General features: G+C 37.7%; 1 protein-coding gene across 1 annotated transcript in view; it reads right to left on the reverse strand.

Annotated features, from left to right (window-relative positions):
• THSD7A (thrombospondin type 1 domain containing 7A) overlaps positions 1–22,208 on the reverse strand; it is a 439,517-nt gene that overhangs the window by 253,855 nt on the left and 163,454 nt on the right. Inside the window, exon 2 of the mRNA XM_049641551.1 lies at positions 11,223–12,054. Coding sequence (XP_049497508.1) covers positions 11,223–12,054 — 832 coding nt within the window. The remainder of the gene's footprint in view (positions 1–11,222; positions 12,055–22,208) is intronic.

Below are 22,208 nucleotides of genomic sequence, written 5' to 3' on the forward strand. Positions count from 1 at the left end.
ATTGTCTGAATGTGTTACAGCTTTTTTATCCATTCATCTACTCAAGGACATCTTGGTTGCCTTCATGTTTTGGCAACTGTGAATAAAGTTGTTAAACATCTCTCTGTAGATTTCTGTGTGGATATAAGTTTTCCGTTCCTTTGGGTAAATACCAATGAGCACAATTGCTAGATCATATGGTAAAGAGTATGTTTAGTGTTATAAGAAACTGGCAGGCTGTCTTGCAAAATGACTGTAACCATTTTGCATTCCTACCAGCAATGGTCACATTTTCACCAGCACCTGGTGTTGCCAGTGTTCTGGATTTTGGGCATTTTAATAAGTGTGAAGTAGTATTTCTGTGTTGTTTTAATGTGTATTTCCTTGATCTACTATGATATATCTTTTCATATGCTTCTTTTCCACTTGTGTATCTTCTTTGGTGAGGTGGGAAGGTCTATGGCCTATTTTTGAATCAGGTTATTTGTTTCCTTATTGTTGAGTTTTAAGAGTTCTTTGTATGTTCTTGATAACAGTCCTTTATCAGCAAAGCCTTCCAAAAATATTTTCTACCAGTATGTAACTTGTCTTTTCAGTCTCTTAATTTTCAGCTCATTTTCAATTAGGTTTTGACCCTTTTCTTAATGAGTTCTTTAAGTATTAAGAAAATTAGTTCTTTGCCAAGTAAATGTTCAAATATATTTTCTCAGTTTGCTACCTGGGTTTTAACTTCATTAATATTTCCTTGAGCAAAATTTTCTCTTTTTTAAAAATCTAATTGAATATTTCCTTGCATGATCTCTGCATTCTGTGACCTAAAATAACCTCCTTTTACTTTAAAAATTTTACCCTTTCTCTAGCATTATAAAGAAAAAATTTTAAGTACTGAAAATACCTGGGCTTTGTTTTGGTATAATAAGTATCAAAGGCATATAGTTATTCTTCTTTTTCTTTTTAATTCTTCTTATTCATTTACATGGTTAAGCACCTGCCCCCCAAACAAAACAAACTAATTAATTTCCCACCAAAGGCAATGTTTTATAGGGTTTTGGAGATCTTCTTTCTAGACCCTTTTCTGTTTGATCTGACTATTCATGCACTTATATAAATTTGTTGTTATTATTTTCATAGAATAAAATATATGTAACTATTTGGGGACATTAGTTTTTTCTCTCTACTTTTATTTTTTAAAAATTTTCTTGGCCTGTCTTGTAATCCTTATTTTTCCCTTATAAGTTTTAAAGTAAAAATGTGGAGACCATTGGTATATTTAGTAAGTGTTCTGGATAGGCACACATCTTTTTTATGTTTCCAAGTCTGGTGTTCTGTGTTGAACTTTTACAGTTAGGTTTAGCCACAGATTTATTTTTGTCTTTTTAATTATTGTAAGTGGAATATTTTAATCTTTTGTTTCCATCATCATGTTTAATAGTTATGTGTATTTAGGAAATATATTGATTGTTTTTATATTATTTTTGTGTCAATCAACCCCCCCCAAAAAAAAGTTACTTTATTTTTATATTTTCAATGGATTCTCTTGAGTTTTTCGGGGCACATTCATAATCTCTGGAGGGAAAAAATCTTAATTTTTCCATCTGCTTTCCAGTTTTTACTTCTTTCTCTTTTCAACTACATTAACTAGTACTTACAGATCAACGTTAACTAAGACTGGAGTTAATGTGCTATCTTTTCTTATTTTTTACTACAACAGAAATACTTCTAGTGTTTCAGAATTTGAGTATTATGCTGGCTGAGAGTCTGATATCTCTTTTTCTTTATTCTATACCAGTTCTTCCATGAGGATGTTATTTCAACCTCTTCTAGAAGAATTATTACCCATGTGCAATTTCAATCTATGGATTAAATTCAGGAATGTCTTCTATGATATCGTTGTGTTTTTTTTCCTGTTATATTTGGTGTTTGGTTTTTGTTGTTTCCTATTCTAATTCTTCTCGTGGTCCTACCTTCAGGAACACCAGAGTTTCATATAGGGATCTCCCTTGCTTGTTTCCATAACCATCATTTTTTAAAATTACAGTTCAGTTATATGGTCTTAAACTGTTCTATCACTGCCTCTTCTTCACAAGATATTTTTCCATTTTAGTTCTAATGTTAATTCTACTTCTTCTTGTTTTCCAATTCCCCTCCATTTGAGCTCTGCCAAATCATTCATTCAATTTATGAGTTAAGCTTATTCAATATTTTTAACTCTTCTTTCTGTTTTTGGTTTGGAAACATCATATTTCCTTTACTATTTTTAGTTTCTTGGAGAAATGTTTGCCCTTACTTTCGTATCAACTCTAGGCTTGGGGCAGTACTATACTTAAGCTTGGCTGAAATTCACTAACTAGTTCATAGGGAAGCTCCTTGTGTCCTGGTATGTGTGTAGTGATTTATTTTTTTTTCAATATATGAAGTTTATTGTCAAATTGGTTTCCATACAACACCCAGTGCTCATCCCAAAAGGTGCCCTCCTCAATACCCATCACCCACCCTCCCCTCCCTCCCACCCCCCATCAACTCTCAGTTTGTTCTCCGTTTTTAAGAGTCTCTTATGCTTTGGCTCTCTCCCACTCTAACCTCTTTTTTTTTTCCTTCCCCTTCCCCATGGGTTTCTGTTAAGTTTCTCAGGATCCACATAAGAGTGAAACCATATGGTACCTGTCTTTCTCTGTATGCCTTATTTCACTTAGCATCACACTCTCCAGTTCCATCCACGTTGCTACAAAAGGCCTATTTCATTCTTTCTCATTGCCACGTAGTATTCCATTGTGTCTATAAACCACAATTTCTTTATCCATTCATCAGTTGATGGACATTTAGCTCTTTCCATAATTTGGCTATTGTTGAGAGTGCTGCTATAAACATTGGGGTACAAGTGCCCCTATGTATCAGTACTCCTGTATCCCTTGGGTAAAATCCTAGTAGTGCTATTGCTGGGTCATAGGGTAGGTCTATTTTTAATTTTCTGAGGAACCTCCACACTGCTTTCCAGAGCGGCTGCACCAATTTGCATTCCCACCAACAGTGCAAGAGGGTTCCCGTTTCTCCACATCCTCTCCAGCATCTATAGTCTCCTGATTTGTTCATTTTGGCCACTCTGACTGGCGGGAGGTGATATCTGAGTGTGGTTTTGATTTGTATTTCCCTGATGAGGAGCGACGTTGAACATCTTTTCATGTGCCTGTTGGCCATCCGGATGTCTTCTTTAGAGAAGTGTCTATTCATGTTTTCTGCCCATTTCTTCACTGGGTTATTTGTTTTTCGGGTGTGGAGTTTGGTGAGCTCTTTATAGATTTTGGATACTAGCCCTTTGTCCGATATGTCATTTGCAAATATCTTTTCCCATTCCGTTGATTGCCTTTTAGTTTTGTTGCTTGTTTCCTTTGCTGTACAGAAGCTTTTTATCTTCATAAGGTCCCAGTAGTTCATTTTTGCTTTTAATTCCCTTGCCTTTGGGGATGTGTCAAGTAAGAAATTGCTACGGCTGAGGTCAGAGAGGTCTTTTCCTGCTTTCTCCTCTAGGGTTTTGATGGTTTCCTGTCTCACATTCAGGTCCTTTATCCATTTTGAATTTATTTTTGTGAATGGTGTGAGAAAGTGGTCTAGTTTCAACCTTCTGCATGTTGCTGTCCAGTTCTCCCAGCACCATTTGTTAAAGAGACTGTCTTTTTTCCATTGGATGTTCTTTCCTTTGTCAAAGATGAGTTGGCCATACGTTTGTGGGTCTCGTTCTGGGGTTTCTATTCTATTCCATTGGTCTATGTGTCTGTTTTTGTGCCAATACCATGCTGTCTTGATGATGACAGCTTTGTAGTAGAGGCTAAAGTCTGGGATTGTGATGCCTCCTGCTTTGGTCTTCTTCTTCAAAATTACTTTGGCTGTTCGGGGCCTTTTGTGGTTCCATATGAATTTTAGGATTGCTTGTTCTAGTTTCGAGAAGAATGCTGGTGCAATTTTGATTGGGATTGCACTGAGTGTGTAGATAGCTTTGGGTAGTATTGACATTTTGACAATATTTATTCTTCCAATCCATGAGCAGGGAATGTCTTTCCATTTCTTTATATCTTCTTCAATTACCTGCATAAGCTTTCTATAGTTTTCAGCATACAGATCTTTTACATCTTTGGTTAGATTTATTCCTAGGTATTTTATGCTTCTTGGTGCAATTGTGAATGGGATCAGTTTCTTTATTTGTCTTTCTGTTGCTTCATTGCTAGTGTATAAGAATGCAACTGATTTCTGCACATTGATTTTGTATCCTGCAACTTTGCTGAATTCATGTATCAGTTCTAGCAGACTTTTGGTGGAGTCTATCGGATTTTCCATGTATAATATCATGTCATCTGCAAAAAGCGAAAGCTTGACTTCATCTTTGCCAATTTGGATGCCTTGGATTTCCTTTTGTTGTCTGATTGCTGATGCTAGAACTTCCAACACTATGTTAAACAACAGCGGTGAGAGTGGGCATCCCTGTCGTGTTCCTGATCTCAGGGAAAAAGCTCTCAGTTTTTCCCCATTGAGGATGATGTGAGCTGTGGGCTTTTCATAAATGGCTTTTATGATCTTTAAGTATGTTCCTTCTATCCCGACTTTCTCAAGGGTTTTTATTAAGAAAGGGTGCTGGATTTTGTCAAAGGCCTTTTCTGCATCGATTGACAGGATCATATAGTTCTTATCTTTTCTTTTATTAATGTGATGTGTCAAGTTGATTGATTTGCGAATGTTGAACCAGCCCTGCATCCCAGGAATGAATCCCACTTGATCATGGTGAATAATTCTTTTTATATGCTGTTGAATTCGATTTGTTAGTATCTTAGTGAGAATTTTTGCATCCATATTCATCAGGGATATTGGCCTGTAGTTCTCTTTTTTTTACTGGGTCTCTGTCTGGTTTAGGAATCAAAGTAATACTGGCTTCATAGAATGAGTCTGGAAGTTTTCCTTCCTTTTTTATTTTTTGGAATAGCTTGAGAAGGATAGGTATTATCTCTGCTTTAAACGTGTGGTAGAACTCCCCTGGGAAGCCATCTGGTCCTGGACTCTTATTTGTTGGGAGATTTTTGATAACCGATTCAATGTCTTCGCTGGTTATGGGTCTGTTCAAGCTTTCTATTTCCTCCTGATTGAGCTTTGGAAGCATGTGGGTGTTTAGGAATTTGTCCATTTCTTCCAGGTTGTCCAATTTGTTGGCATATAATTTTTCATAGTATTCCCTGATAATTGTTTGTATCTCTGAGGGATTGGTTGTAATCATTCCATTTTCATTCATGATTTTATCTATTTGGGTCATCTCCCTTTTCTTTTTGAGAAGCCTGGCTAGAGGTTTGTCAATTTTGTTTATTTTTTCAAAAAACCAACTCTTGGTTTCGTTGATCTGCTCTACCGTTTTTTTAGATTCTATATTGTTTATTTCTGCTCTGATCTTTATTATTTCTCTTCTTCTGCTGGGTTTAGGCTGCCTTTGCTGTTCTGCTTCTATTTCCTTTAGGTGTGCTGTTAGATTTTGTATTTGGGATTTTTCTTGTTTCTTGAGATAGGCCTGGATTGCAATGTATTTTCCTCTCAGGACTGCCTTCGCTGCATCCCAAAGCGTTTGGATTGTTGTATTTTCATTTTCGTTTGTTTCCATGTATATTTTAATTTCTTCTCTAATTGCCTGGTTGACCCACTCATTCGTTAGTAGGGTGTTCTTTAACCTCCATGCTTTTGGAGGTTTTCCAGACTTTTTCCTGTGGTTGATTTCAAGCTTCATAGCATTGTGGTCTGAAAGTATGCATGGTATAATTTCAATTCTTGTAAACTTATGAAGGGCTGTTTTGTGACCCAGTATATGATCTATTTTGGAGAATGTTCCATGTGCACTCGAGAAGAAAGTATATTCTGTTGCTTTGGGATGCAGAGTTCTAAATATATCTGTCAAGTCCATCTGATCCAATGTATCATTCAGGGCCCTTGTTTCTTTATTGACCGTGTGTCTAGATGATCTATCCATTTCTGTAAGTGGAGTGTTAAAGTCCCCTGCAATGACCACATTCTTATCAATAAGGTTGCTTATGTTTGTGAGTAATTGTTTTACATATTTGAGGGCTCCGGTATTCGGCGCATAGACATTTATAATTGTTAGCTCTTCCTGATGGATAGACCCTGTAAATATTATATAATGCCCTTCTTCATCTCTTGTTACAGCCTTTAATTTAAAGTCTAGTTTGTCTGATATAAGTATGGCTACTCCCACTTTCTTTTGGCTTCCAGGAGCATGATAAATAGTTCTCCATCCCCTCACTCTCAATCTGAAGGTGTCCTCAGGTCTAAAATGAGTCTCTTGTAGACAGCAAATAGATGGGTCTTGTTTTTTTATCCATTCTGATACCCTATGTCGTTTGGTTGGCACATTTAGTCCATTTACATTCAGTGTTATTATCGAAAGATATGGGTTTAGAGTCATTGTGATGTCCGTAGGTTTCATGCTTGTAGCGATGTCTCTGGTACTTTGTCTCACAGGATCCCCCTTAGGATCTCTTGTAGGGCTGGTTTAGTGGTGACGAATTCCTTCAGTTTTTGTTTGTTTGGGAAGACCTTTGTCTCTCCTTCTATTCTAAATGACAGACTTGCTGGATAAAGGATTCTCGGCTGCATATTTTTTCTGTTTAGCACACTGAAGATCTCATGCCAATCCTTTCTGGCCTGCCAAGTTTCAAAAGAGAGATCGGTCACGAATCTTATAGGTCTCCCTTTATATGTGAGGGCACGTTTATCCCTTGCTGCTTTCAGAATTTTCTCTTTATCCTTGTATTTTGCCAGTTTCACTATGATATGTCGTGCAGAAGATCGATTCAAGTTATGTCTGAAGGGAGTTCGCTGTGCCTCTTGGATTTCAATGCCTTTTTCCTTCCCCAGTTCAGGGAAGTTCTCAGCTATAATTTGTTCAAGTACCCCTTCAGCCCCTTTCCCTCTCTCTTCCTCCTCTGGGATACCAATTATGCGTATATTATTTCTTTTTAGTGTATCACTTAGTTCTCTAATTTTCCCCTCATACTCCTGGATTTTTTTATCTCTCTTTCTTTCTCTCAGCTTCCTCTTTTTCCATAACTTTATCTTCTAGTTCACCTATTCTCTCCTCTGCCTCTTCAATACAAGCTGTCGTCGTTTCCATTTTGTTTTGCATTTCGTTTAAAGCGCTTTTCAGCTCCTTGTGACTGTTCCTTAGTCCCTTGATCAATGTAGCGAGAGATTCTCTGCTGTCCTGTATACTGTTTTCAAGCCCAGCGATTAATTTTATGACTATTATTCTAAATTCACTTTCTGTTATATTATTTAAATCCTTTTTGATCAGTTCATTAGCTGTTGTTATTTCCTGGAGATTCTTCTGAGGGGAATTCTTCCGTTTGGTCATTTTGGATAGTCCCTGGAGTGGTGAGGACCTGCAGGGCACTTCCCCTGTGCTGTGGTGTATAACTGGAGTTGGTGGGCGGGGCCGCAGTCCGACCTGATGTCTGCCCCCAGCCCACCGCTGGGGCCACAGTCAGACTGGTGTGTGCCTTCTCTTCCCCTCTCCTAGGGGCGGGATTCACTGTGGGGTGGCGTGGCCCATCTGGGCTACTTGCACACTGCCAGGCTTGTGGTGCTGGGGATCTGGCGTATTAGCTGGGGTGGGTAGGCAAGGTGCACGGGGGCAGGAGGGGCAGGCTTAGCTCGCTTCTCCTTAGGTGATCCACTTCAGGAGGGGCCCTGTGGCAGCGGGAGGGAGTCAGATCAGCTGCGGGAGGTTTGGCTCCGTAGAAGCACAGAGTTGGGTGTTTGCGCAGAGGAGCGAGCAAGTTCCCTGGCAGGAACTGGTTCCCTTTGGGATTTTGGCTGGGGGATGGGTGAGGGAGATGGCGCTGGCGAGCGCCTTTGTTCCCTGCCAAACTGAACTCTGTCGTCCAGGGGCTCAGCAGCTCTCTGCCCTTTGTCCTCCAGCCTTCCCGCTTTCTGAGCAGAGCTGTTAACTTATGACCTCCCAGACGCTAAGTCGCGCTTGCTGTCGGAACACACTCCGTCTGGCCCCTCGGCTTTTGCCAGCCAGACTCGGGGGCTCTGCTTGGCCGGCGAGCCACCCCTCCGCCCCGGCTCCCTCCCGCCAGTCCGTGGAGCGCGCACCGCCTCGCCGCCCTTCCTACCCTCTTCCGTGGGCCTCTCATCTGCACTTGGCTCTGGAGTCTCCATTCTGCTAATCCTCTGGCAGTTTTCTGGGTTATTTAGGCAGGTGTAGGTGGAATCTAAGTGGTCAGCAGGGCGCGGTGAGCCCAGCGTCCTCCTATGCCGCCATCTTCCAACCTCCGACTCTGTGTGTAGTGATTTAGAATTCTTGTCCACTGGCCACCAACCTTTAGTCCATCAGTCCATCAAACTGGTAGTCCTTTCTTGGCAGTAATGGCATAGTGAGCTTCTTATTCAGTCTTGCCTATTATGCCATTCTGTTTTCAAACAAACTCAAAGATGTTCCAGCAGCCCTTTCTCTTAACTCAGACCATGCCCTACTGATGAGGTGTCATTAGCTTAGCCCTCACAAAGTTCAGGCTACTCAGAAATTTTGAGTGTTCACAGAAGGTGCAAAGACAGAACACCCTTCTAAGTGTCTTCCTTCAGTTAGTTAATTTTATCACATTCTCTAAATCTCTAAATCATTTGTGACTTGAGACTGTGACTGTTTCCTATTGTCACGAAAGAATAGACTTTCATTTGTATTTTTCATTCTTATTGATATCAGTCTGTTTGAAAGCAAAAAGTAGGGCAGATCTATCATCTTCAACTTGCAAGTTCTAGCAGTAATTCTAATACAATTAAGCAGAATTGTTGGCATTGACCATTTACTCTTTATTTCATTAGCTTCACTGATGTGGTGGAAAGTTTGAGCAAAACATAGGTCAAAATACCTGATTTTTGTCCCTTCTTCCCTGAGACTTTAACTTTCTTAATCATATATATTTATTTATATATATTCTTATATATAATTCTTAAATGCAAGAGACATTAATAACCAATTTAATGTAAAGCTTAATCTATGGCCTAATAAGTTATAACATATAGGTAATTGCCATTTTGTTGTTAGATAGGCTATTTCTAATAGAATCTAAGCATCTGACAAATGATCTACAGATTTTTAAATGTGTTTGCTTATTTCAAACAACTAAATGGGAATATTAGGCTCTATGCAATGGTAGGTACTTTCCTAATTATAGTTTTAATTGACTGGTCAACATTAAATTAAATGTCTACAGCACGTTAACTCAATGACGGCAGGAGACACCTCAAGTTGCCCTGAGGCTCATTTAATTACTTAGAGGGGGCCAAGTAACTAACGTAACTATAATACTTCAGGAAAAGAGATCAGGAAATCACTAGGATAAGAATAGTCAGAAAAGAATAAAACAGGGATTGAACTGAAACCATGATATAGAATCAGAAGTGAACACATATACAGACACATACGTGTAAGGAGTTGTAGGAACCTGGAGGATCAAGGCAAGATATCAAGCAACCATCAACGAGACCAAGACAGACCAAGACAGGACCAATACCACGAGATGAAGAAAAGAAAGATTACTGGTGTGGCTGAGAAAAAATACAACTGTCTAAGTACAAACAGGGGAAGGACTGGACATATCCTAAAAATGGTGACCAAAGGAACGCTATAGACAAACTACTGTCTAGATAAGTCAAGTGTTCATTTGTTTACTCATTTATTTATTTATTTTTTTATTTTTTTAACGTTTTATTTATTTTTGAGACAGAGAGAGACAGAGCATGAACTGGGGAGGGGCGGAGAGAGAGGGAGTCACAGAATCGGAAGCAGGCTCCAGGCTCCGAGCCATCAGCCCAGAGCCTGACGTGGGGCTCGAACTCACGGACCGCGAGATCGTGACCTGAGCTGAAGTCGGCTGCTCAACCGACTGAGCCACCCAGGCGCCCCTTACTCATTTATTTAAACTATATCCTGCACTAAAAAGGCTTTAAAACCAGCTTTCAAAATCCACAGATAGCAAAATCACTAGGTAGCAATGAAGGAAGGAAAATAATGGGGGTGAGAAAAAGACGAAGCCAGCGGGTTACGGTAGTAAGCAACGTGCCTGCCGCACAGTCCTATTCATGTTCCCAGGAGCCAAAGCAAACAGGCACATGTGATCTGGTATAAGATTTCCAGGGCCACGAGGAAAGCCATTGAGCTGCTCGCCAGCAGCACATGGGTTGAGACTTCTGTGAAATTTATCTTATGTGTTTTTAATCAAGAGAACAGACTGTGTGATGGAGAAGATGACACTTTCAATGTCATTTCTACAATAAATATGATATAAAATTCTGAGTGATGCTACCATAATTTCACTCCGTTTAGTCCAAGTCATAACTGCATAAATAGTTCAGAAAAAGCAATTATGCAAATGATCCAGATAAGACACTCCCAGATGGTCTGGCTTATCCAAGAGCAAAATTTAGAATATCCAGAGAACATCATATCCTTTAGATAATCCTCAATGAATAATCCTCAATGAATATTTTCACAACAAGTAAATCACACATGAGAAAGTCCTTCATAATACAGTCATTATTTACCCAGAGATAATTTGACAAATAATTTCTGTCTAGAACATGCAGCCAATTAATTACATGTTTTCTAAACTACTCATGATTAAATACCATCTACTTAATTTTTTCTGGTCCTTCCTTTTTTTTCCCCTCTGGGGAGATTTATTCCATTTTATAAAATGTGAAAGAGAATTATTCTTAGGTATAGCTCCCTGGGTTGCTATTTAGATTTTGTTTATAGGGTAATTCTAAAAATGCTATGAACTTGGAGAGATTACAAGTATGCTTTTCTCTCACTAAAGTAAGTATCTGAATTCAAAATCCCAAAACTCCAGCTACTGGGTAAGTTTCTTGTTCCCCCATTGGAGGTGGAAACAGTTCTACTGACTTAGAGAAGTAGTGTCATCTCACAGAGACTAACTGATGCTATGGCTTTTGGACAGCAAAGTTTCAATTCACTCTAGCAGTACAGGGCCTAAACATGACTAAAACAGAAATAATGTCAGGAAACCCACAAAAGCTCAAATGCCTTAAGTAGAAAATCTTATGCCTGAGCGTAGCTCATTCTAGGTTGTATACATATGAATCTCAGGACTTAGTACAGCAGAGTCTTAAGTACTTTCTAGCCCATGGCTTGGACAGTGAGACACACACAGTTAACGGTTATAAAATGTTACCTCAAATCGGCAGCCTTCCCCGTCTTGTTAGTACACGTAACCTCTCTGGTCTGATATCCAATCTGGATGTCCCAGTATTTGTTCTCTTGTCGGTTCTGTCTGTTTCTGTTTCTTTTCTTCTTAATAAGTTCACGGGCTTCTGGATCCTTCACTCCTTTTCCTCGGTCCTTTTCCCGTTCTTTATTCTTCCCGCGTCTCCTTGCCTGTCTTACTTGTCTGGAGTGAGGCATTGAGCACGAGCTCCAGGGCCCCACGTGCAAGCTGTACATGGTCTCTTCATCCTCACACGGGCTGGACTGGCACACCTGAAACTCTGTCAAGTTCGGGCAGCCGGAGCCTCCAAACTGGGGTGGCGCTACCACATGCCGTGTCCGGTGCTGGAGCCCACTGCCACACGTCTTGGAGCATTCTGACCAGGCAGAAAACTCAGACACGATGCAATCTTGCTGGCAGGGGATGAGACAGGCCTGTTCCAGGAGAGGTTTGGGCTCAAAGTACTCGCAAATGATATCCTCTGCCGGAATGTCTTTCTCTTTCTGGATGCATGTTATCTCTCTCACCTGAATGCCTTCCTCCCCCTTAACGCACTCAAGGGGTTTCTCCAGGCTTTTGGAAATCACAGGCTGACAGTGATTCCAAGGTCCCAGCCTCCAGTCATACAACTCCTTGTGCCAGTCACACACTTTGAAACAGTTTTGCTGATTACTGGGTCTCTCGGCCTGTTTACAGTTTGTGTGTAACGTTGTCCAGCCTTCCACATGAGCACACCACACAGCCCGGGTTTGAATGCCTCCTGGGCCACATTCATCTCCCATGCATCGGCCCCACGGACCTGAAAATGATACAAGAGTTAACAGTGCCACTGGAAGAAAACTGTAAATTATTTCACTTTCCGGAAAGACGCGTCAAGACCTGGTACGTTAAGTCTCCCTGAAGTGTTATAAAGTAGGTCTCTGCACATGACTGCTGGAAAGTAATGATCTGCACTCAGTAGTGTTGCAAAGGGAGAAGTATGTCACAGAGTCTATATACGGTAACTTCTGGGACACGTTCATTTTGGGGCCTTTTGGGATTATTAGGATTGCTTTTCTTCATTTCCTTAATTTTAGGTGGAGGACCCTTGCTCGTAAAGGACATCAGGAATTAGTCACAGTGCAAACATTACTCCTTGCCTTGTAACTATCAAATCCACGTCAGTAACAGGCAAGGAAGGTGGCCCCTTGTGAACAACTTCAGCTCCTACAGGCTTCTCTTTTCCAGAGCAGTTAAGGATTTTGTAGAACGTGCTCTCCTCTTTCTCATTTTCTAATTCTGTGCATACTGTGACTATAAGAGTCTAGTGGGTATATATGCGTGTACTGGCAGTAGTGTTAACTTTCTGGTAACCAAACCTGGGAAGTGACAAATTTTCATTTAAGCACATACTGCCTTTAAATTTACTCCCCTCCAAATTAATTTTTTCTCATCTCCCCAGTGAAGGATAAAGATGGGCAAGAAAATTAAAATTTAACTAAAGAACTCTTATGACTTTCTGTATGTTAAAGGGTTTTTGGGAGTTTTAATCAATTCATTTGTTTCCTAAATAGAAACTATTGGGGATTATATAGCTGTTTTATGGAACACTTAAGTCAGTGGCTTTAGAATGAAGTTTGAGCTTTTTAGCTTAGAATCCTTCTTAGCATAAACTGAAACCTTCTTATTTGCACATTTTTTTTAATTACAAAAGGAATTCCAGTGTTTTGAGAGATGTTTCAATTTGTGAAATTGAGAATTATTTTGGAGTTTTAAACAAAATGATCATATATAATTTCATGATTTTCAAAATATGGTCCATGGAATTTGAGGGACTATTTGGCATAGCCTAGAGTCATCTTCAACAGGTGGTATCAGAAGGTGTGGACCAGAATAAAGGATTGGGCTCTAGGGTCCCCAGCCAAACTCCACTGCCCTTCTGCATCACTGTTGTTATAAGAAAAGCTCCGTTATTATTATTTATTTATACATATGCTGATATTATGCATAAGATTTTGTCAGATATGAGACTTCTGCTGGAAAGTGAAAACCATGAAACGAAGCCAACAGATTCACTCCAATGATGAGGAAAACAGGTGACAAGAAGGGGAAGTGATTTTCCAAGTTCACATCTTGAATAAATAAAAAAAAAATTATGCTGGATTTCAGATTCTTGTCCTGACTTATAGTCTAGCCTAGATCTGATTTATGATCAGATTTATGATTTAGCCTAGATCTCAGAGCTTGAGACTTAGATATTCCTATGCAAAATGATTAATCTAGAAAGAATGCAATAAGAAGAATGTGTTCATTATGTGCAAACATTTAATTTTGTTTAACTAGGAACATGTTTACAATTGATGATGCCAACTTCATTACAAATGGAATAAAGGAGCTGTAAACAGGGCAGTATTTTCAGTCAATATCCTTTCTAATAATTATTGCATGAAACTATGAATTGGATATTTGGCATACCCATTTCACTACTTTATGAAGTTCACATGTAGAGTTATAAGGGACTTAAAATACATTTAGGGAAATAGTCTTAGCAGAGTGATGTCAAAACTTTATGAGCTAAGAAAGTCAGTGAGTTTGCTACAACTGTCATCATGCAATATCTGATGATATCTTAATTTTATTTTTAATTTGTCAAAGGGAATTATACGTTCATGTGTCTTGATGCTCTGAGAAATTTTCTAAATATACAGTTTGGGAATCTAAACCTAGATGCCTTTCAAAGGAACACAGGGATATGTATAAAATTTTAGATTTAATCCCATACATCTTTGGTATTTTTTCCTCTTTCCTACTGTGCTTAAACAAAACAATAATCTCTATTTCCCACTCTAAACAAAGAATATAAAGGTATACTTATGTTGGACCATCAAGTTAGGAGCAAACCATATATACACATATCAATTTCAAAGTGTAAGTGTCTTGAAATAACCCAGAGTCTAAACCCCAGAGGCAATTAAACAAAATTCCTTGATATTTTATTGTTTTCCAATCTTTGATGTTAATTATGAGATTGGACTAATGAATCAGATTAGGACTATTAAGAAGCTAGTCTCTTTTTAAAGTTTAAATTTATATTCCACTTAGGTATACAGTGTAATATTAGTTTCAGGTATGCAATTTAGTGATTCAATACTTACAACACTCAACCATCATCACAAGTGGCACTCCTTAATCCTAATCACCTATGTAATCCATCACCACACCCTCCCCCCAACATTCCTTCTGGTAACTATTAGTTTGTTCTCTATAGTTAAGAGTGTGTTTCTTGGTTTGCCTTTATCTCTCTTTTCCCTGTGCTTGTTTGTTTCTTAAATTTCACATATGAATTAAATCACATAGTATTTCTCTTTTTCCTAATGAGTTGCTTCACTTAGTATAATACTCTTTAGCTCCATCCACGTCATTGCAAATGGCAAGATTTTATTCTTTTATATGGCTAATATTCTATTACGTGTGTGTGTGTCACATCTTCCTTATTCACTCATCTTCCTCATTCATCCATTCATTCATCATTCATTCATTCATTCATTCATGAGACATTTGGGCTCTTTCCATAATTTGGCTATTATAGATAATGCTGCTATAAACATAGGGAAGTATGTATCCCTCTGAATTAGTATTTTTGGATTCTTTGGGTAAATACTTAGTAGTACAACTGCTGGATCATAGAGTAGTTCTATTTTTAACTTCCTGAGAAACTTTCATACTCTTTTCCAAAGTAGTTGCACAGTTTGCATTCCCAACAGCAGTGCAAGAGGTTTCTCCCTTTCCCCACATCCTTGAAGTATGGTTAGAGAGAACATACCTCAACATAATAAAGGCCATATATTAAATACCCAGAGTTAATGTCATCCTCAATGTGGAAAAACTGAGAGGTATTGCTCTATGGTCAGGAAAAAGACAGTGATGCCCAATCTTACCACTGTTATTTAACATAGTACTAGAAGTCTTAACCACAGCAATCAGACATCAAAAAGAAGCAAAAGGGGAGCACCTGGGTGGCTCAGTTGGTTAAGCGCCTGACTTTGGCTCAGGTCATGATCTCACAGCTTGTGAGTTCGAGCCCCGTGTCGGACTCTGTGCTGACAGCTCAGAGCCTGGAGTCTGCTTCAGATTCTATGTCTCCCTCTTCCCTGTGCCCCTCCCCTGCTTGCACTCTGTCTCTCTCTCTCTCTCTCTCACTCAAAAATAAATAAACTTAAAAAAATTTTTTTAATTAAAAAAAATAAAAGGCATCCAAATCAGCAAGGACAAAGTGAAATTTTCCCTATTTGCAAATGACATGATACTCTATATAAAAAATGCAAAAGACTCCACCAAAAAACTGCTAGAAGTGATACACAAATTCAACAGTTGTAGGATACAAATCAACATACAAAAATTTATTGCATTTCTATATACCAATAATGAAGCAGCAGAAAGAGAAATTAAGGAATCAATCCCGTTTATAATTGCACCAAAAACAGTAAGATACCCAGGAATCAACCTAACCCAAGAGGTGAAAGACCTGTGCTCTGAAAAATATAAAACATTGATGAAAGAAACTGAAGATGACACAAATAATGGAAAGACATTTGATGCTCATGGATTGGGAGAACAAACTGTTAAAATGTCTCTACTACCCAAAGGAATCTACACATTTAATGCAAGTCCTGTCAAAATACCACCAGCATTTTTCACACAGCTAGAACCATCCTCAAGTTTATATGCAATTACAAAAGGATACCAAATAGCCAGAGCAATCTAGAAAAAGCAAAGCAAAGCTAGAGGTGTCAAAATTCCAGGCTTCAAGCTGTATTACAAAGCTGTAGCAATCAAAACAGTATGGTACCAGCGCGCGCACACACACACACACACACACACACACACACACACACAAACATAGATCAATGAAACAAAAAAGAAAATACAGTTATGAAACCCCATCTATATGGTCAGTTGATCTTAAACAAAGCAGGAAAGAATATCCAATGGGAAAAAGACTATCTTCAACAAACAGCATCAGGAAAACTGGACAGCAACATCAAAAGAATGAAACTGGACCACATTCTTATACCATACACAAAAATAAATTCAAAATGGATGAAAGACCTGAATGTGAGACCTGAAACCATACAAATACTAGAGGAGAACACAGGCAGTTACTTCTTTGTCATTGGCCATAGCAACTTCTTTCTAGATGTGCCTTCTGAGGCAAAGGAAACAAAAGCAAAAATAAACTATTGGGTCTACATCAAGACAAAAAGCTTATGCAGAGTGAAGGAAACAATCAACAAAACTAACATACAACCTATGGAATGGGAGAAGATATTTGCAAATGGCATATCTAATAAACAGTATCGAAAATCTATAAAAAACTTATCAAACTCAACACCCCCAAAAATAATCCAATGAAAAACTGGCAGAAGACATGAACGGACATTTTCCCAAAGAAGACATCCAGATGGACAACAGACATGAGAAGATGCTCAACATCACTGATCATCAGGGAAATACAAATCACAACTACAGTGCAGTATCACCTCATATTTGTCAGAATAGCTAAAGTCAACAATACAAGAAGTGAGGCCTTTATCCTCAAAGTACAAACAACAACAAAAAATTCATAACAAAGTTATAAATTTGGAACTTATTTGGACTTTTAATATAGGTTTAGGTACCATTAATGGGTGCATTTTAATTGATAAAAACTAATATTTTATTACAGAAATCTTAGTATACAAAGTGTGAAATTATTTCAAGTCTGCTAGTTATTGCTGAGTAAGGAAATACACCTACCAAAACCAAAACCTCCAAAATTATGAAGCAGAACTATGTAACAGTAGATAATTATTAAGTTTTAAAAATACCCTAGAAAAGAAATGACAAATATATTAAACTTACAAGCCAAGTTATAGCTACAACTCCAGGCTTACATCTAAATTTATTAAAAATAAAAGTGTATGATGGTTATTTTGAAAATGACTCATGGTTTATTAATACTGTATTAGATAGAGTTCCCTTTAGACATATTCTCAGAATATGTGTTTCTCACATTATGTTTAACACAATTTCAATCAATTGATTGAATAACTGTTTGCCTATTGCATTAGACTGACTCTATGATCCCTACAGTAGAGAATTTGCCGGTCTTCTGCAATATTTGGTTTGATTATGTTTTAATTTTCAGGTCTGGCTTTTGTATGAATTTCAACTGTTTTGCTCAGAAAAAAGAGAATTAAGTTTTCAGACCATAATATTCAAAGCATTTACATGACTGATGTCAATGCCAGGAGAAGGAAAGAAATCAAGTTCAAGAAAATTTCTATACTATTTCATATACAGTAAAAATGAGCAAGCAATTCTAAAGTTTAGATAACTACTAAAGGCATACATTCTAAATACAATACAACTGAATTTCTTTCCAAAATCTATTACCATAGATTCTATTAACCAGCTATTCACAGACAACACTCTTGGGTGTATTTTATTCCAAGTATATTTACATTGAGAACCAGGAGATAGGGTATCCCCAGAAAATTCCATGGAGATCTACAAAAATACTCACTAGGTAAGGTAAAATAAAATGCATGAAGGCACCAGTGAAAGTAGAGGTGGCAATTTTACCACAGTTGAACCTGAAAAAGCTCATTTGCTTTGCAGACTTTGACTGCTGTCTTATCTTTTCACTGCACCTTGGGTATTGCATGTGTGTCCAATTAATAGACTTCTTCAAAAAAAACCCCACATCTTCACCATTGTACACCCGACGAAGGACTGTCTACTTCTGTCCTCCAGTCTTAAAATAATCACACACTGAACAGAAAGGAGACCACATCTAAAACTGTTCTTGACAGCTAAGAATTGTGAACCCAATTAGCTACCATGTTGCAAGAAAAACAAATGTTTGAAAGTGCAATTGGGAAGCACAATATGCAAACTCTATCAAGAAAAATATGAAGTCCTCTCCCAAGTACAATATGAGAATGTGATATTTACCTCCTATGTGTCTGCATAAATGTTAAACTGGACCCTTATAGCTCGTATTACCAGGAATGGGAAGTAGCAGTGTTGGAAAGGTGGTGTGTGTGTGTGTGTGTGTGTGTGTGTGTGTGTGTGTAGGGATGTTCACTTTTTAACAAGAACAGAAATATTTCCTTATTTCATTTATTGTTCTTGTTCATGATTACATAGGGGGAACTTGGAATCTAACGGAAAAAAAAACAAAGGATAACCAGCTTTCTGCTTAAGGTCTTGGATAATATCTCTTTATGAATGGAAATGTATTCCTACATACAGATTTGTAGGATTGTGCTCGTTCAGTATCATGCAATACTTTTCTAGGATTTAGGTCAATGAATATACATAGAATACTTAGCTTGACAGATTTTATGTAAATTGAGAAATGTCACTAAAAAGAAGTTAAAGCAACTATTTACACACCCCAAATATTTATGTAATCGACAGACTCACGATACAAATATATTTACTTGTAACTGTTGCAGAATTACATTTCGCAAAAACAAATTTCAAGGAGTGCTACTTGGCTTAGTTTTCCATACAGTAGTACTTCAAATATAATTGTTAATTCACTTCCCAAAATTGTTCATAAAATAATGAATTTATTTTTATTCCTGCTAAACAGGATTTTATAACATGTTTATTCTTTTTGTGTCATTCAAAAGTCTCTATTTTAGTCCACAAAAGGTGGCCTTCTAAATTTAAAATTAGTATTTGGCCCACCATATTCAATATTGACTACTTCCAAGACTACTTATTGTATGTCAAGGGCATGAGAACAATAAAAGTTTGAGTCTATAAAAGGATACATTATTGACAGGTGGCCAGCAACTGTTCCAAAGAGCCTTATAAAAGATAAACACTATAAAAGAAGCATGAGAAAATTATGCAAACTACTTTCTGCCCTTGTTTGCCATAAAACTCTCAACTGAGCTAGTTTCTTGTTTGACTAAATGTGTTTGCATCCTTCAAATGAGAGAGTGCATTTTCCCTCCTGGATTTGGTTATGGAACAGCATGTCCTAGTTTGCCAAGATCAAGAAGTGTACAAGCAGCTTAGTAACATACTGAATTCTATGTCATAAATGCTGTGCAATATCCTATTTTCAAATCCACAATTCACAGAATTTTTAAAAATTCTATTTGTTTTTACTCAAGCAAATCAGCATATGAAAAGTAAGAAATCAAGGCTAGCAGGAAGAAAAATTCCTCACAAATCCCACGAACTAAAGGCAACTAGTCATATATTTGCTGCCATCCTATTAGGCAATTAAAATATATTTAAACAAATTTGGGATCTTGCTATAAGTTGTTTTATATTCTGCATTTTTATTTAACAGTATGTTATAAAAAGAATTCCATTTTAATAGATGTGAGGGAGGCCTCAGATACACACACACACACACACACACACACACACACACACACACACAGACTGGACCCACTGGAGAGTTAATCCTGTTTGCTCTTCATAGTTGTACAATTAGACCTATACATGGTTGCATACTATGTTGTATCAATTTGCCATGATTTATCTAACATAGTCTATTTGTACATATTTAGATCTTTTCCCCAAGTGTTTCAAACATTATAGAGAATGCTACAATGAACATCTATTGTACACAGGTCAGGTAATTCAGTCAAAGTTTTGCAAATTTTCAAGCCTTTGGTACATCTAGTATGGCAGAAGAGCTCACCAAAATGTCCCAGGTTTCCCTTCCACCAGCAATTACTGAGTATATTTTCTCCCTGATATCTACAGACTGTGATTTCTCCAGATTTGGACTTCCATTGGGGAAATATTACATACCCCTTTCTTTGCAGGTTCCATCCTTTGACTCTTTTAACTATAAAGACAGTGTTTATTCCTTTAAATCCAATCCTTTGAGTCCTGTGGCCTCCAGAAAGCCCTCAAGCTTTTGGAGAATTGATGTTATCCTTTCCCTTTCTCAGCATTGAAACATAATTTTGCTTATTTTGAACTCATTTGATCATTTCAAAGGATTTTTCTGTGGGTAGAAGCAAACACCTTGACTTAAATGGTCTTGAAATTGTTTCACAGATTGGTAATCCAAATGCCCGGCATACTGTGCCACTGGTTATCATACCACTTGATTTAATTATGAACATGTTGTCTGTCTAGGAGACCCCTCCGTACATATTTATGAGCACAAAACAGATAAAATTTTGATTAACTTACTGACCTAAAGTAGATGAAAATTCTTTAAAAAGTAAAACAAAAGGAGAGCTCATAGCTTCTTTGACTTGAGTTTTAATTTCATTTTAATTTAAAATATAACTCTCAAATGACAAATCAGTTTGGTGAATGAGGAGAGATCACTGTAAGTCAAGATGAGCTTTCATCTTCAATAAGTAATTAAAATTTAATAAAAAATATATAAGAATATAAAATTAAATGTACAAAATTAGAATAAGCTCTTTAAATCTGATGAGACAATGAATGAAGAATCAGTGATAGGAGAGATGATTTTATAGTTGTCAAATATATTATGTCCCTATCATGTTTTTTGTCTCATAAGAAAGTTACTTAGCCTCTCTGGATCTTGGTTTCCCCCATTTGTAAAATACAGTATAAACCGTATCATTAACTTCCATCATCTTGTAATGCTATGAGAAACAAAGACTGAGTTATCAACATTATGAGAAATATTGGAGCACCTGGCTTAGTGGGTTAAGCATCCTACTTGGGCTCAGAACATAATCTTACAGTTGTTGAGTTCAAGCCCTGCATCAGGTGTGTGCTGACAGTGTGAAGCCTGGAGCCTGCTTCAGATTCTCTCTCTCTCTCTCTCTCTCTCTCGGCCCCTCCCCCATTCACACTCTGTCTCTCTCTCTCTCTCAAAAATGAATATGTTAAAATTAAAAAAAATTATTATGAGAAATATTTATAATAAAGTTGTTTTTTTTCCTCATGCAAAAAAGACTTTCATTTTTACGTGACTTAGTATTTTAAAGTCTGTATGCATCAGTGATGATTTCTTTAAGCTAGATTCCAATGAGGTGAATAACTGGGTGAAAGGGTATTGAGAATTTTAAAGTTTTTAAATACATGTTGCTTAACTGAGTTTTCTGAGAAACTTGTGGAAATATAATCATGACACCCTAATCGGCATTGTTACTATAAATATTTTTGTTACTTTAATAAATACAAATCCGGGGCGCCTGGGTGGCTCAGTCGGTTGGGTGTCCGACTTCAGCTCAGGTCACGATCTCACGGTCCGTGAGTTCGAGCCCCGCGTCGGGCTCTGGGCTGATGGCTCAGAGCCTGGAGCCTGCTTCCGATTCTGTGTCTCCCTCTCTCTCGGCCCCTCCCCCATTCATGCTCTGTGTCTCTCTGTCTCAAAAATAAATAAACGTTAAAAAAAATTTTTTTTAAATAAATACAAATCCATTAAAAAAATTTTTTTAATGTTTATTTTTGAGAGAGAGGGAGAGAGACAGAACTCAAGGAGGGGAGAGACAGAGAGAGACAGAAACACAGTCTGAAGGAGGCTCCATGGTCTGAGCTGTCAGCACAGAACCAATACAGGGCTCGAACCCACAAACCATGAGATCATGACCTGAGCTGAAGACGGAAGCTTAACTGACTGAACCACCTAGGTGCCCCCCAGTTCACTATTGTTTTAATTGAATTCTTATTAGATATGACCTTGAACATAATTATTTCCTCTTCTGTGATTTGTTCAATTAGTTTATTTTCCAGTGATATCATGGCTCTTTATCTTAATACAGTTTGTTGGTGCTATTAACATTCTCTATGCCCTTTAAAAATGTAGTATGTTCTCTTTCCTACTTTTTTGGTTACGATGATTTTTATGTTTTCAATATGCAAGCTTCTCACTAACACAATCTTATGCTTCTTCCATTGCTTTTAGGCTGAAAAATATCTTCAAGTACAAAGATATAAATAGACATTACTCGTTAAATTATACAAAAC

Source organism: Panthera uncia, chromosome A2, assembly GCF_023721935.1.
Source record: "Panthera uncia isolate 11264 chromosome A2, Puncia_PCG_1.0, whole genome shotgun sequence".
Classification (NCBI taxonomy): Eukaryota; Metazoa; Chordata; class Mammalia; order Carnivora; family Felidae; genus Panthera; species Panthera uncia.